Source organism: Pelodiscus sinensis, chromosome 4 (assembly GCF_052426305.1).
Source record: "Pelodiscus sinensis isolate ZL-2025 chromosome 4, ASM5242630v1, whole genome shotgun sequence".
Taxonomy (NCBI): domain Eukaryota; kingdom Metazoa; phylum Chordata; order Testudines; family Trionychidae; genus Pelodiscus; species Pelodiscus sinensis.
In genome coordinates, this window is record NC_143055.1 from 14,657,043 (window position 1) to 14,669,771 (window position 12,729).

Below are 12,729 nucleotides of genomic sequence, written 5' to 3' on the forward strand. Positions count from 1 at the left end.
TGCCGCAGCCCCTTAACGACATGCAACCTCTGTGGCCATTCAGCTACAGTGGCCAACCTCCTCTGGACCCTCAGCACTGTCTGGAGCGCACCATACAGCGCTCCAGCGGCTATTTAAAGGGCCTCCCTCCGCCCCTGTCAGCGAGTCTGGGGACTTCAACTGGTTCAGGATCTTGTCTGCATGATGCAAAGTGGGGGGAAGGCTGCTCGGGGTCGTGCCTCTCCCCACTTTTACTGTTGCACACCTGCAAGGTCTATCCCTTTGCATGCAGCCCAGGAAATGCAGCTTTATAAACTGGACTTGTGTTACCATCAAGAGATGGTAGAAAGGAAACTAGTTAGTTCTGGAGCTGACCTATTCGACTCCCTGTAACGTTAGTGGGGCTTGAGTGGCTGAATACTGCTGCCGTGGGTTCAGTAGGTAGCTGGGATGATAGGATCAGAATGGAGATGGGGGCTGATTCCTTAGCACTGACCAAGAGGTTTGTAGCATCTGTATTTAAACTATCACAGATAAGATTGATGAGCTCAGTTCTTTACCAGTCATGTGTATTTATTTATAGAGAGGACTCGGTCCAAACCCATTCTCACGGGAACGCACCCCGTGAACACGACCGTGGACTATGGTGGGACCACGTCATTCCAGTGCAAGGTCCGCAGTGATGTCAAACCGGTCATCCAGTGGCTGAAACGGGTGGAATACGGCACAGAGAACAAGTACAACTCCACCATTGATGTCGGGGGGCAGAAGTTTGTTGTGCTTCCCACCGGGGAGGTCTGGTCCCGTCCCGATGGCTCCTATTTAAACAAACTGATGATAACTCGAGCCAAAGAGGAGGACGCCGGGATGTACATCTGCCTAGGGGCAAACACGATGGGATACAGCTTCCGCAGCGCTTTCCTCACGGTATTGCCCGGTGAGTGTCGGGTGGCTGGAACTTTCTTTCTAAACTGTTCTTGACACGCATGTTCTGCATAGCGGCATCATGGTAATTGCTGATGCAGAGCCTCGGTCGGTATAAATCAGCTGGGCTCCATTGACCTCAGTGGAGCTGCGCTGATTTACACAGCTCGGGATCTGGAGGGCTTCGGTGAGTGGCTGGATGATGCTGGTTTTTCTGTTGCCCATGGCACATCTCAACCGATCTCTTCTCTTCTCTGAGCCTCCTTGTGGGCTGCTGGGCTAAATTACTGGGTTGAAAATGCCTAATCTGCTTTTGTGCTGGAGTAGGGCTGGGAAGGGAAGTTGTATCGTGAGGCTTTCTGTGCATCGTCCTGCAAAGTGAGCCCAGGTGCTCACGAGATCTAAATGCTTCTCCTCCCCCTTCCCCCCCCCCCTTTCCACTTTCACCCCCTGGCTTTTTTATTGGTTTTTGGTAAAAGGAAACAATGAAACAAGCCCATAAACAGAGAAGAATGAAAACTGCAAGGATCACCACCAAAGCAGAAAATGGGTGTGAAAGAGAATATGAGCAGCTTGTTAATTTCTTATTTGGTGATCCCCTGGGAGCTGTTGTCCTGCACTCAGGACTGCTTGCCTCCGTGCTCTGCTCCGTGGCTGGGACCTGCAGTACAGAACATTCTGGGGCTCCCAGTCTAATTATTACTTCATTGTCCCTTTTGCCCTCTTAAAATTGTGGCGCTGCTCCGAGAAGGGATTTTATAACGATGGCACCTCCTTACCCATGTGAATCCAGAGTCGGCTGCCTTACTTTTCCTCCCCTCTGCCCTGCAGAGCCAATTCGGCGAGAGGAGAGGAAAAGAAGTGGTGTTAATGTGGGCATTAAAAAAAGTTGTTTTTCTGGTGTGTGTTTTTTGCACTGGAATAACTTACAACAAAACAAGCTATGCATGCTCTGTTTCTAACTAACACCGGTCCTGGATTTCAATGAAGGAAAAAAATTCAGACACATCTTCGAAGAATTTTGGCTTGGAAAGAAAGTTCTACACGTTTGGAAATATTGCACAGAAGAGTACAAGAATATGACTGAGAAGGCACAAATTATCTTATATGCATCATTTCAGGATTTTATATGCCGCCACCTCATCCCGTTATCAGAGATCTGAAACCTGAGGTCCAATTTTTTAAAAGTTACCTCCGTACCTAAGCTGCAGATAACCCTGTAGTGGAATTTTCTAAAGTCCATAGGCAACCAAGTCCTGGTGGGAGTTAGATACCTCTGTGCTTTTTGAAAACCCCCACTAAGGACTTATCTGCATCCTTAGGTGCCCAGATACCTTTAAAAATCTGGCTCTGAGAACCTTGATTTAGTAAAGGTGCTCAGTTTTCAGAAAGTATGTAAGTCAACCTGATTCAGCAAAGCACTTACACGTGTGTAAATTTTATTGAAGACAATGGGATTAAGCACAAATTTATGTTTCGGTGCATGCTTAAGTGCTTTTCTGAATAGGAATGGACATAGGCAGGGCTCGACAAACCACTGTTTCTACTCACCTGTGGCGAGTAGATTTCAGCCGGTTGTGCCGTGTGCCCCATTCACTGGTGCTGCGTGCATGCACAGTGCCGGTCTGGAGCATGCGCAGTGCAGGGCTGGCAAGTAGCTCTCGCCGCAGTTTGTCGAGCCCTGGACATAGGCGTGTGCTTAAGTTAGGTAATTTGAAGTTGTGCTTCCCACAGCTCGGCTAACTGAGGCTACATCTACACTACAGAGTTTTTTTTGAAAAAAAAACTTCCCTTAACATCCACACTGCAATTGCATGCTTTCGAAAAAAATCGAAAGAACAGAGGGTTTTTTCCGACATTGGTAAACCTCTTTCTACAAGAGAAGTTTTTTTTTTTTTTTGAAAGAGCTCTTTTGGAAAAAGGGGTGTGTGGACAGGAAGAGGGAGTTCTTTCGAAAGAAGAGGAACGAGGAAAGTGGTGGACACTCCATCCATAGTAATGACCGCTTAAATGCGAGATACCATCCAAACTGAATGGATGCTATCTTTCAAAAAAGCAGATCGCTTTTTTGATGCGCATTGACAATGTGGACGCTCTCTTTTGGAAGAAGGTTTTTTTGGAAGAAAAGCTTCTTCCGAAAGAAGCCTGCAGTCTAGACGTAGCCTGAGCCCTGGATGCACATTATAAGAAGTCTGCTATTACACGAAGTGAGCTGGAACCTAAACACCGAAAACTGGGAGCATGGAGCTGAACATTGTCATTCTGGTGGCTCACTAGGGATTGAATTGAACAGCCGGTTCAGGAATATAGGAAACTAGAGGTTTGTAAGAGGGACAATCATCTTCATTCCTTGACTCTCTGCATTTAAATTCTCTGTCCTGACAGTGCTGTAAAATTGAATGGAAAGTGCTGCGTGCAGTGAGCTGTTGTGGTGAAGACCAAAATGTGAGCCCCTGTCACTAGGGCTGATCCTGCTCATGGGGCACTGTGCAAATACCGCGAATCAGGGCTTGAGCCAATAGGGTCAATGTCTAAGCAAAGAATCATTTCAGACGTGGTTTCTTCTGACTTACCTGAGGCAGGGCCTCCCAACCCTGGCTTATCCTGAGCAAGCACAGCCACTCAGTTCTGCAGTGCCTGGAAATGCCACCGAGTCCTCCCTTGTGTCAGCAGATCACCAGTGGGGCTGAGAAATTCACCAGGCCCCTGGGCAAGGTAGTGTGGAGATGTGGGGAACAGCTCAGTGCTCCGGAAGGAGGAGGGCTGGGGCTAGGTTCCCCCAGGCAGACCTCAGCCCTGCCCAAAGTGCACCAGATGGGGCTCCAGCAGCAATTTAAAGGGCCCAGGACTCTGGTTGAATCTCCAGGCTCCAACACAGTTGTTTCTCCCTCTCCCCCTCCCCCATCAGCAGCCCTACAGAACACCAGGAGGTGCTACAGGAGGGATGCTATTTAACCTGTCTCTCTCTGTCCCAAACCTGCTGTCCTGCCTACACAGGAGACCACTCCTGCAAGGTTCCACAGTGAGCTGTGTTCCATGGCTGAGTATGAATTAACTATAGGAAGATCAGTTGCTATTAGGGAGGGATATATAAGATTGCATAAATCCTTAATGAGCAGACATATCTGGCAAAGGCAAATAGAGACAGGACTCTGTTCTGCGTAACCAGAGCATGCAGGTCCAATTGCTGGGCAGCTGACATGGTCTGCATTTCATCCTCCAGTCTGGGCAGGGAAGTCAGCTCCCTCCCTGAACGCTGGCGCTGAGACACCAGCTGTTGAACTGGCTCTGATGAGGCCACTAGAGGTGGGGAAATAAAGAATAATAAATTATTGAAAAAGAACCTTTTTAGGTTCCCTGCCACCTTAAACAAAAGAAATTGATTTGTTTATCCTTTCAGTGCTTTTCAAAAGAGAACCAGCAGCAAAACATTATGATGTTGGCTGTGTATTCCACTTGCATTTGGCATGGCTGGGGTTGTCAGACAGAGTATACAAAAGCCAGCCCTAGCCTGACATCTGTTTTGAATCCTTTTCTCCTGGTTTTAATTAACTCTTTCAATTTCTCCCTTTCCCTCTTGTAATTCTCTCTCTCTCTCTCTCTCTCTCTCTCTGTTTCATGCAAACCTGATGTCCAGATCCCAAGCCACCGAGTGCCCCTGTGGCCCCTTCCTCGGCTAGCAGCCTGCCGTGGCCGGTAATCATTGGTATCCCCGCTGGAGCTGTCTTCATCTTTGGGACGATCCTCCTGTGGCTCTGCCAGACCAAAAAGAAGCCCTGCTCACCCCCAGCCGCAGCCCCCGTGCACAGACCGCAGGCCAGAGACAGGATCTGTGTCTCCCAGGGTCCTGACAAAGACTGCATCTCCTCCATAAACTATGAGGAATACGTAGCCCACCAGCAGCACTTGCTATCCCAAGCGCCAGCGTTGGCTCCAGCCGTGGCATCGAAAATGTACCCAAAGATTTACACAGACATCCACACACACACGCACTCACATGTGGAAGGCAAAGTTCACCAGCATCAGCACATTCATTATCAGTGTTAAAGGGCAGCCATAGACAGTAGCTTATTGGTGCTTTTTTCCTCACGGTACCTCAGAACAGACTGCTTCGAGTCAGCTAGCACTGCCAGCAAAAGGCAAAGTGGACAGAGTAGGGAGAGAAAGAGAGAGGTGATTTTGTTGTTATTACCATTAGGTTGTAGAAGAGAAATAATGAAGGAATTCCCAATGTCAGCACAAAGGTGGCCATCTAAAACAACGGAAACTTCTTGTCTGCATGTATAAATCAAGATGGCAACAGATAAGGCAGGAAGCTGTGACAACCAGCACCACCTATTCTGTTGCACTGCCAAAAAGAGGGAGAAGAAAAGGAAACCATGATGCTATTGCAGTTGACTCTGCCTTTCCTCTGTTCCTGCCTCTGCCACATGCCACCTGTTTTGGTGCAAGGTCCATCACACTTCTTACCTTTGGGAATGTACGTAGTGGCTGAAGCTAGAAAGTACCTGAGGTGTAATGCCTAAGCACCAGGAAACTGTAATCAGTTGAAACATTCAGTTGCCCAATTCCAAAAGAAAAAAAAAGAACAGAAGGGTTTCTGGAAAACACATTTCTATTTACGACATGAAACTTCAACTGCATCTCGCCAGCAGTAATTTTGCCTGACAGTTGGTGATAACTTAGCTGGCTGGTTCCATTTCTGCAAATCAAGCGTATTGTGTTTTCCCCAAGGGGACATTGCTCGAAGTCTTTAAAAATGTTCCACTCACCCCAATGCTATGACTTAGTGCCACTGCCAGGAAGAAGGAAGGAAGGAAATTGTACAATGCAACTTTATATTTATATTTAAGAAATAATAATTAATAATAATAATAATAACTGAACTGCTGAAGGTCAAGAAAACAAAACGTTCTGCCCTTCTCTGATGCCGCTAGCTGTGATTTTCAATCACATGTTCATGACTTACAGTGACAAGCTACTGGATTAATTGTGTCAATAAAAATAAAATGAGCAAGTGGAAAAAAAAGAAAGCGAAAAATAGCTGTTTATGGAAGAATGAATTTGCTAAATATGCACCCAAGGTTGTGTGTGTTTTTTCTTTCCAAATAATGTTTTGCAGTTGATTCAAATAATCTCATTTCAATTTCATGAGAGGAAGGACGGAAGAAAGAAAGGAAGACCGTATTAAATACCTATATGGACTAGAAATGAATTCAATCACAAATATAAAGCCTTTGTAATTCTATATAGAGTTTAAACAGAAGTCATGTATATTTAATTTATTTTGTTAAACAAGAAAAAAATGTATGATATTTTCCTTGAAACAGGCATTTCTATACATATTTTTGATCAAAGAAAATAAAGATGAATTGTGGTTTTTCCCAGGTTCTCATAGGTGCCATGCTCCAAATATTATCAATGTAGCATATAACAGTACTTTATTTAACCAAATTGAAAGTTATATGTTTGTATGCATTTTTACAATAGCCATGTGTAAATTGTTCTAGAAGCATCTCTGGCACAGCAGGTGCCATCATCTTCAATAGAAACTGCTCTTTTTTGCTGGTTTTATAATCTGTTTGGAAAGTTTTGCTGTGGATTGATCACTGCCTCTACATCTTATGTTATCCGGTCCCCATTAACAAAGATCTCAGACCTCAAGAAAACGTGTTTCACTGTTTATTGAAAAACAAAGATCTCAGACCTCAAGAAAACGTGTTTCACTGTTTATTGAAAAAATTGGTTTAATTTTTTTTGGTTAACATTACAAGAAGTGAACTGGAGACCTGTGATATACCTAATAATGCCTTTAAAATGTTTAAAGTGGACTGTTCCTAAGTATTTGAGTCCATCAAATAGACTTCTATCTTTGAGTGTTTGGGGGAGGGGAAAAAAATTGTAAGTCGGGGCACAAATTATTTGATTCCAAACAGCAGTTGTAGAGCATTAAACATTCAGTAGTGATGAAATTCACCACAGCAAAGGGAGCCTGAATAAGCCTTCGCCCTCTGTACTTTTTAAGCCCTCTTTTTAAATTTATGGTTCAGTCCTGCCAGAGGCCAAGTACTCTGCCCTTGAACCACCAAAGAACGTAACTTTATAGATATAGGACCCAATGCACTGAAGTTAATGGGGATTTTTCCATTGGCTTAAGCATCAGTCCAGTCAGACTCACCAGCAGTCCTATTGAGATAGATGGGGAATAGTCAGATACTTAATAATCAGCCCCGTTTTATATGCTTTGCTGGTCAGGGCCAGAGAACTCAGCATCTGACTAGCTGGAGCCTGGAAGCGTTGTTGAGGGCCTTCGAGGGTCCTCTGCATTGGTGTGAATTTTACCACAAGCTTTGTAATAACACAGCAAGGGTGTATTGTGCATTTGTTCCCTGTGTTGCATTCCTATTGGCTGCAATGGTAGTGGAATGACTGCAGATTTTTATGCCTCTTGTTTTGTGCACACTGTAGACCGGGGCGGACAATAATTTTAGACCAGGGGCTACTTCACTAATTTTTGAAGTGGCCCTGGGCCACCCCGGAAGGGGCTGGGCCTAATGTGGAAGGGGCAGGGCCAGGACACTTCTGGCTTCCCCGCCCACAGACCCTGTTTGGCCTGGGGGTGGTGGAGCGTATGAAGTCTTTGCCTGCATCTAGAGAAAACTGCCAGTTGTTCTGAACAGCTGGCGGTTCCCTCTAAGCACTTGCACCCATGACAGTGGGAGGAGACTTTGTGCTCTTCCCCCACCCTCAGGTTGATCAGGGCCTGGTGCTGGGAGGAGCAAGGGAAATCTCTCGCTCCGTGCCCCACCCCTGCAAGGGGCGTGTGGTGCTGAGAGTGGACCACCAGCTGGTGGTTCATTCTAAGTACGACGCACCCCTTGCAGGGTGAAAGACTTTGTGCCCTCCCTGCCCCCACCCTGCAAGGAGTGCACAGTGCTTAAAGTGGACCAGTCCATTCTGTGTCGTGCATCCCTTGCAGGGCAGGGAGTGAGGCACTTTGCGTGCGCCTTCTGCCCCCAAGCCCTGATGGCCTGGGAGTGGGGTAGCTGCAGGGCATCCACAGACTGGATCCACCTGCTTGGTGGGCCAGATCCAGCCTGCGGAGGCCCCTTTGCCCACCCTTGCTGTAGACAGTCTGTCAAGTCAAACCTTCACTTCGTTAGAGGAGAAACTAGACAAGCTTGGATTCCATATGGCTATAAAGTTAAAGTCACTAATTTCAGCTCTTGGATGTTGGTGCATAATGCCATTGGTTTCAGCAAGCATCGCACATGAGCATCTGTGTGCGTAAGTGGGATGTTGTAAGCACTGCTTTAACCAAGAGTTGCTAATGTCTGCAGGTTACTGGGTGAGACGTCCACACATAGAAAAGTTTCTGTGCATGGTTTCTGTGTACACCAGCTATCTTATAACCAGGGCTCACTGAACTGTGGCGAGCCCTGCTCGCCAGCCGCACTGTCTGGCGATCTGCGCATGCCACGGGCGAGTAGATTGTATAATTTGTTGAGCCCTGCTTATAACAAATCAGGAAATTGGTATTTCCGTGAGAGGCTGTAATGGCTGTAGCAGAAATGTCACCATCTATTGTGTCTACCTCTCATACAAGTCTATGAGATAGTTGGTATTTTTATTGCCATAACCAGCCCAAAAATGAAGGCACATTGGAGCAGTGTTGAAGGCACAATACAAAATTCAGAGACAGTTCTTCCAATACTTTTCATGCTGGGGTGCTGTAGGCAGGGAATGCAGGGTGTTGTTACCTGTCAACATGCTGCAATAGTTTTAATCACAATATTTTAAAAGGAAAAAAGGATTTTTGCGCAAAAAGAAAACGTTCACACTGCGTGTTTTTGCGCAAAAACCCCTAGCAAGCAAACAAATCGGCAGAAAACATGCAAATGAGATTGCGAATCATGCAAATGAGTCCCTCATTAGCATATTGTTTGCTGAGAATACTCGTAGTGTAGACATAGCCTAAGTGAACCACACGAAACTGCCCCATGGCATTGCCAAGATGGCAGCAGTAACTCTACCAGGGAGTGACTGATTATTTTTAACTAACTAATGGCAGGATATTTTCAAAGATCCATGACCCATCCTCAATAGTGTTCTTCTCTCCATTGCCCCTCTCTGCCCCTTTTCATTTTGGTGCTTCATCATCTTTAATGGATCGAAAGACTTCAAAAAGTTGCCAGTTGGTCCAAATGGAGGGATTATCTTTTCCATCTTGGAAATAGACCTTCACCAAGTGCCCTTCAAAGCTCCAGTCTTCCAAATACTAGTTGTGAGGAGAGGGGTTATAGGTTTAAAAAAAAATTAAGGAGGTCCCAGATAGTTCACCTCTGCCATCAAATTATTGATGGTGCAGAAGCCAAGATCAGTTGTGGTCGCTGGCAAAGATTTTGAGACCTCCCCTACTGACTTTGTATGTCCAGCTTGAGACAACTTAAGGGTGCTGATTTTCACAAAGTGCTTAGCTCCCCGCCCTCTAAACATCAGCCTTCTTTAAAGGCACTCAGGTTGGATAACAAAAAATGGAGGCATCCCAAACCACTAGTCACTTTTGAAAATGTTGGCCAAAGCTGCGCTTTTCTTGGGATGAGGCTGTGTGAGACGGGTGCAGCTAGCAATGTGAGCTCCTTCAGATGTGGTGAGGGGGAACATAGCTATGATCCACCCCTCACTTCAGCATGGGAAGTGAATGCATGCTACCACCATCCCCTATCCATCCTCTGTCTCCCTCTTCTAAAGGTGTGAGTGAAAGTCTCCCTCATGCAGAAGGCCAGCACAAGACCTAGTAAGCCCAGCTTAAACCATGAAAATAGGGCTTGAGTGGACTTTAAGTGTTGGCTCTCTGCACATGGGTGAACTGAACTTCACCCTTTAGACAGTGTTTTGCCTCCATGAGGCAATATGTCTGAGCTCTTGATGGGGCCCACTCTGTTCCACGCTGCCATGGGCCATTCATATGCAGGGTTGTATTGTGCCTTACAGGAAACACAAAGCATTCCTATGTCTATAAAGTTCAGCAAGAGTCTGCTCTGAGTCACCCAGATGTGAATCCTTTTTTTTTTAAACCAGACACACAGAATGTGGCCTGACCTTTATTAAATAAATAGAGAACATTTTAAAAGAACGGTGGAGTTGCCTGCCACTGACCCTACTTTGAATTCAGGAGCTTGATATATATATATATATATATATATACATACACACCAGTCTATGGCATAGAAAGTTAGCCTCACTTTTAAAAGCACAAAACTTGAGGATCAAAGAGAAAAGTCAGGCTTAATATTGAACATCCTTGCTGTTTTATTTGTGTGGCAAACTGAACATGCCTTAAATGTCATTTTTGTGTGTGACGTCTTTAAACTTTGTATCGACAATCTTTGTACAGCCAGCCCTTTTAAGGTGAAAGCTTTATCGGACATTTACAAATAAAAGTGTGATGTCATTTTCAAGCAGTGGGAAAATAAGCTAATTAAAGATATTGGAAGGAGAAAAAATGGCCTGTGTGTGTGTGTTTAATGAAAGAGATGGAGGAATAAGAACATGCATTTTTAACAAAAATATGGATAGCATAAAATGGAGTTTTATAAAAATTAATATGCATATAGAGACATAGCATTGGTACATATGTTTGTGTGTGTGTGCGCGCATATACAGGGAACATATGATGGTGTGATGTGGTATAAAAGTTTTATCACAAAACAAGTGCTAATAAAATCTTTACACCACACCCCACGGTATGTTGTATTCTGTATAACGAACATATTTGAGACAAACACTGTCTTACAAATGTATCAAGAGTTTTTAAAAAACATAGGAACTTTTTTTTCTTAACCTCTTCCCTTGTAAAGTCAGGTACTAGGAGTCCAATTGTCGGCTTATGCAGGAATTACTTCAACTTCTGAAAAGGGGGCTAATTAGCATCCATGTACAGAAAAATAACAAGGGTGAAGTCCTGGGCCTGCTGAAGTCAGCTTTGGAGATTTGCCATTGACTTCAGCTGAGCCAGGACTTAACCCCCTAACTCTGAAGTCTGATATTTGCCATCTTTCAAGAGCTGTGAGTGAGTGCTGGGTCACACTGGGAATTCAGCTCATGCAATTTCAAACTTTAAAGTTGTGACTTTTTAGGTATAGAAAAGCTGTCACTAGCCTGAAACTGAATCTTGGTTTGACCCAGACCGTGGTCTAGGTAACTCTGTGGGAAAAGTGTACACTTGGGAAGAGGAAAGTGTCTCTGGAAGGTTTATTGTTTTGGTTGTTTGATGTTGTTCATAATTTTGGAGTATTGGGGGTGGAGGGAGGGGACCAAGGGAAGTACCAGTGGAGTTGAATTAATGGGCAGAGGCACGTAAGGTGGTCAAAGGTGAATGATAAACATACGACTTTTTAATTTATAACAGGATGTCACCTCAATATATGTGCGTAGGGGGAGCATTTGTGTTTCAAAATACAGTAAAAGATTTATTATTCGTGTTGGGGGAATGGAGGTGCTGATTAGTCAAATATTATGGTTAACTAAAGAGTTAACAGAATAAAAGCAAGAGGGGGTGAGGGCTGGGGGTGTAGGCTCTAGGATTGCACTGGGGATGAGGGATTTGGGGTGCAGGAAAGCGCTCCAGGCTAGGCGAATGGAGTACAGGAGGAGATTTAGGGTACTGGATCCAAGCAGCACTCACACCAGGTGGCTTCCTGCAAATGGGCACATGTCCCCTGCTCTTAGACAGCGGGGACTCTGTGTGCTACCTCCACCCTTGGGCACCACCCTTGCAGTTCCCATTGGCTGCAATTTCCAGCCAATAGGAACTATGGAGCAAGTTCTCGGAGTCGGGCAAGGGGAGCACACAGAGCTCCTGGGGCTGTTCCTCTGGCTAGGGGAGAGGGTTGGGATGTGTCATCTCTTCTGGAGAACAATGAGGAGCCAGGTAGGCAGTTGTCCTGCTAGGCCAGCCCCGCATCGACCAGATTATAAACTGGTGTAGTGAGGCCTCCTACTGACCCAGAGGGGAAGAAGCCCGCAGAGCTTGCCCTCATCTCATCACTTGTCCAGAAGGCAGGGTAAGAGTTATTAAAGACAAGCACAGGAGCCTGGTCATGACCCAGAGGAGTCAGATACCTGCTCTGCTCTCCCAAGCTGGAGGTGGACCTAAAAGAGTCGGACAGATGTCGATCTGGGAGAACTGCCAACCCTGCCAGAGGTTCCAGCCCTCAGCGGCCCAGAGGACCTGCATTGGATTCAGGTATGCCTGGAGGGGGGAGTCTGGAAGTAGCCCTGGGACACCCGACCTTAGTTTCGCTGACTCACAATCCATGACTGAGTCAGCGTGTTTCCGGTAGGATCCCCGCTGACCCAGAGGCAGATGAAGCTGCCACCATTGGGGCCCCAGTTTGGGACGCAATGGGATGGGTGAGCCTGTGTCCCCCCAATCCTATCCCCACTATTTGATGTAACAGCCTGCACTTTTCAGCTCTCTGCAAGAGCTAGGAGACCTGTCTGTAGTTTGCTTGCTGCCTTGTCCTGAACCAGGGTCTGGGTTTAGTGAGTGCTGCTCGGCATGAGCTCCTCAACCCTGTTTGTTTGTGGCCCTGCCCTGAACCAGGGCCTGAGCCTAATGACTATTGGCTTGGCCCGATCAGAGGCCTGAGCCTCTGGACTACTGTCACTCATCCTGCGTGAGGACTTGGTGCAGTTACTATTGTCTAGGCCTAATCAAAGGCCTGAGCCACGGGACTGTTGTGACCAGCCTGGCGGGAAGGTTGAACGTGGGCATGTCCCTTCCTGACCATAGGTCAGTGCCCCAAACTGGTAGCACAACTG

The 12,729-nt window shown here is 46.0% G+C and overlaps 1 protein-coding gene across 3 annotated transcripts in view; it reads left to right on the forward strand.

Moving 5' to 3' along the window:
- FGFRL1 (fibroblast growth factor receptor like 1) overlaps positions 1 to 10,409 on the forward strand; it is a 251,630-nt gene extending 241,221 nt beyond the window's left edge. For all 3 annotated transcript variants that reach the window (XM_075930932.2, XM_014574652.4, XM_006111633.5), the window contains exons 6-7: positions 563 to 916; positions 4,541 to 10,409. In XM_075930932.2, coding sequence (XP_075787047.1) covers positions 563 to 916; positions 4,541 to 4,950 — 764 coding nt within the window. In that variant the 3' untranslated portion in view covers positions 4,951 to 10,409. The remainder of the gene's footprint in view (positions 1 to 562; positions 917 to 4,540) is intronic.
- The last annotated feature ends 2,320 nt before the right edge of the window (positions 10,410 to 12,729 follow it).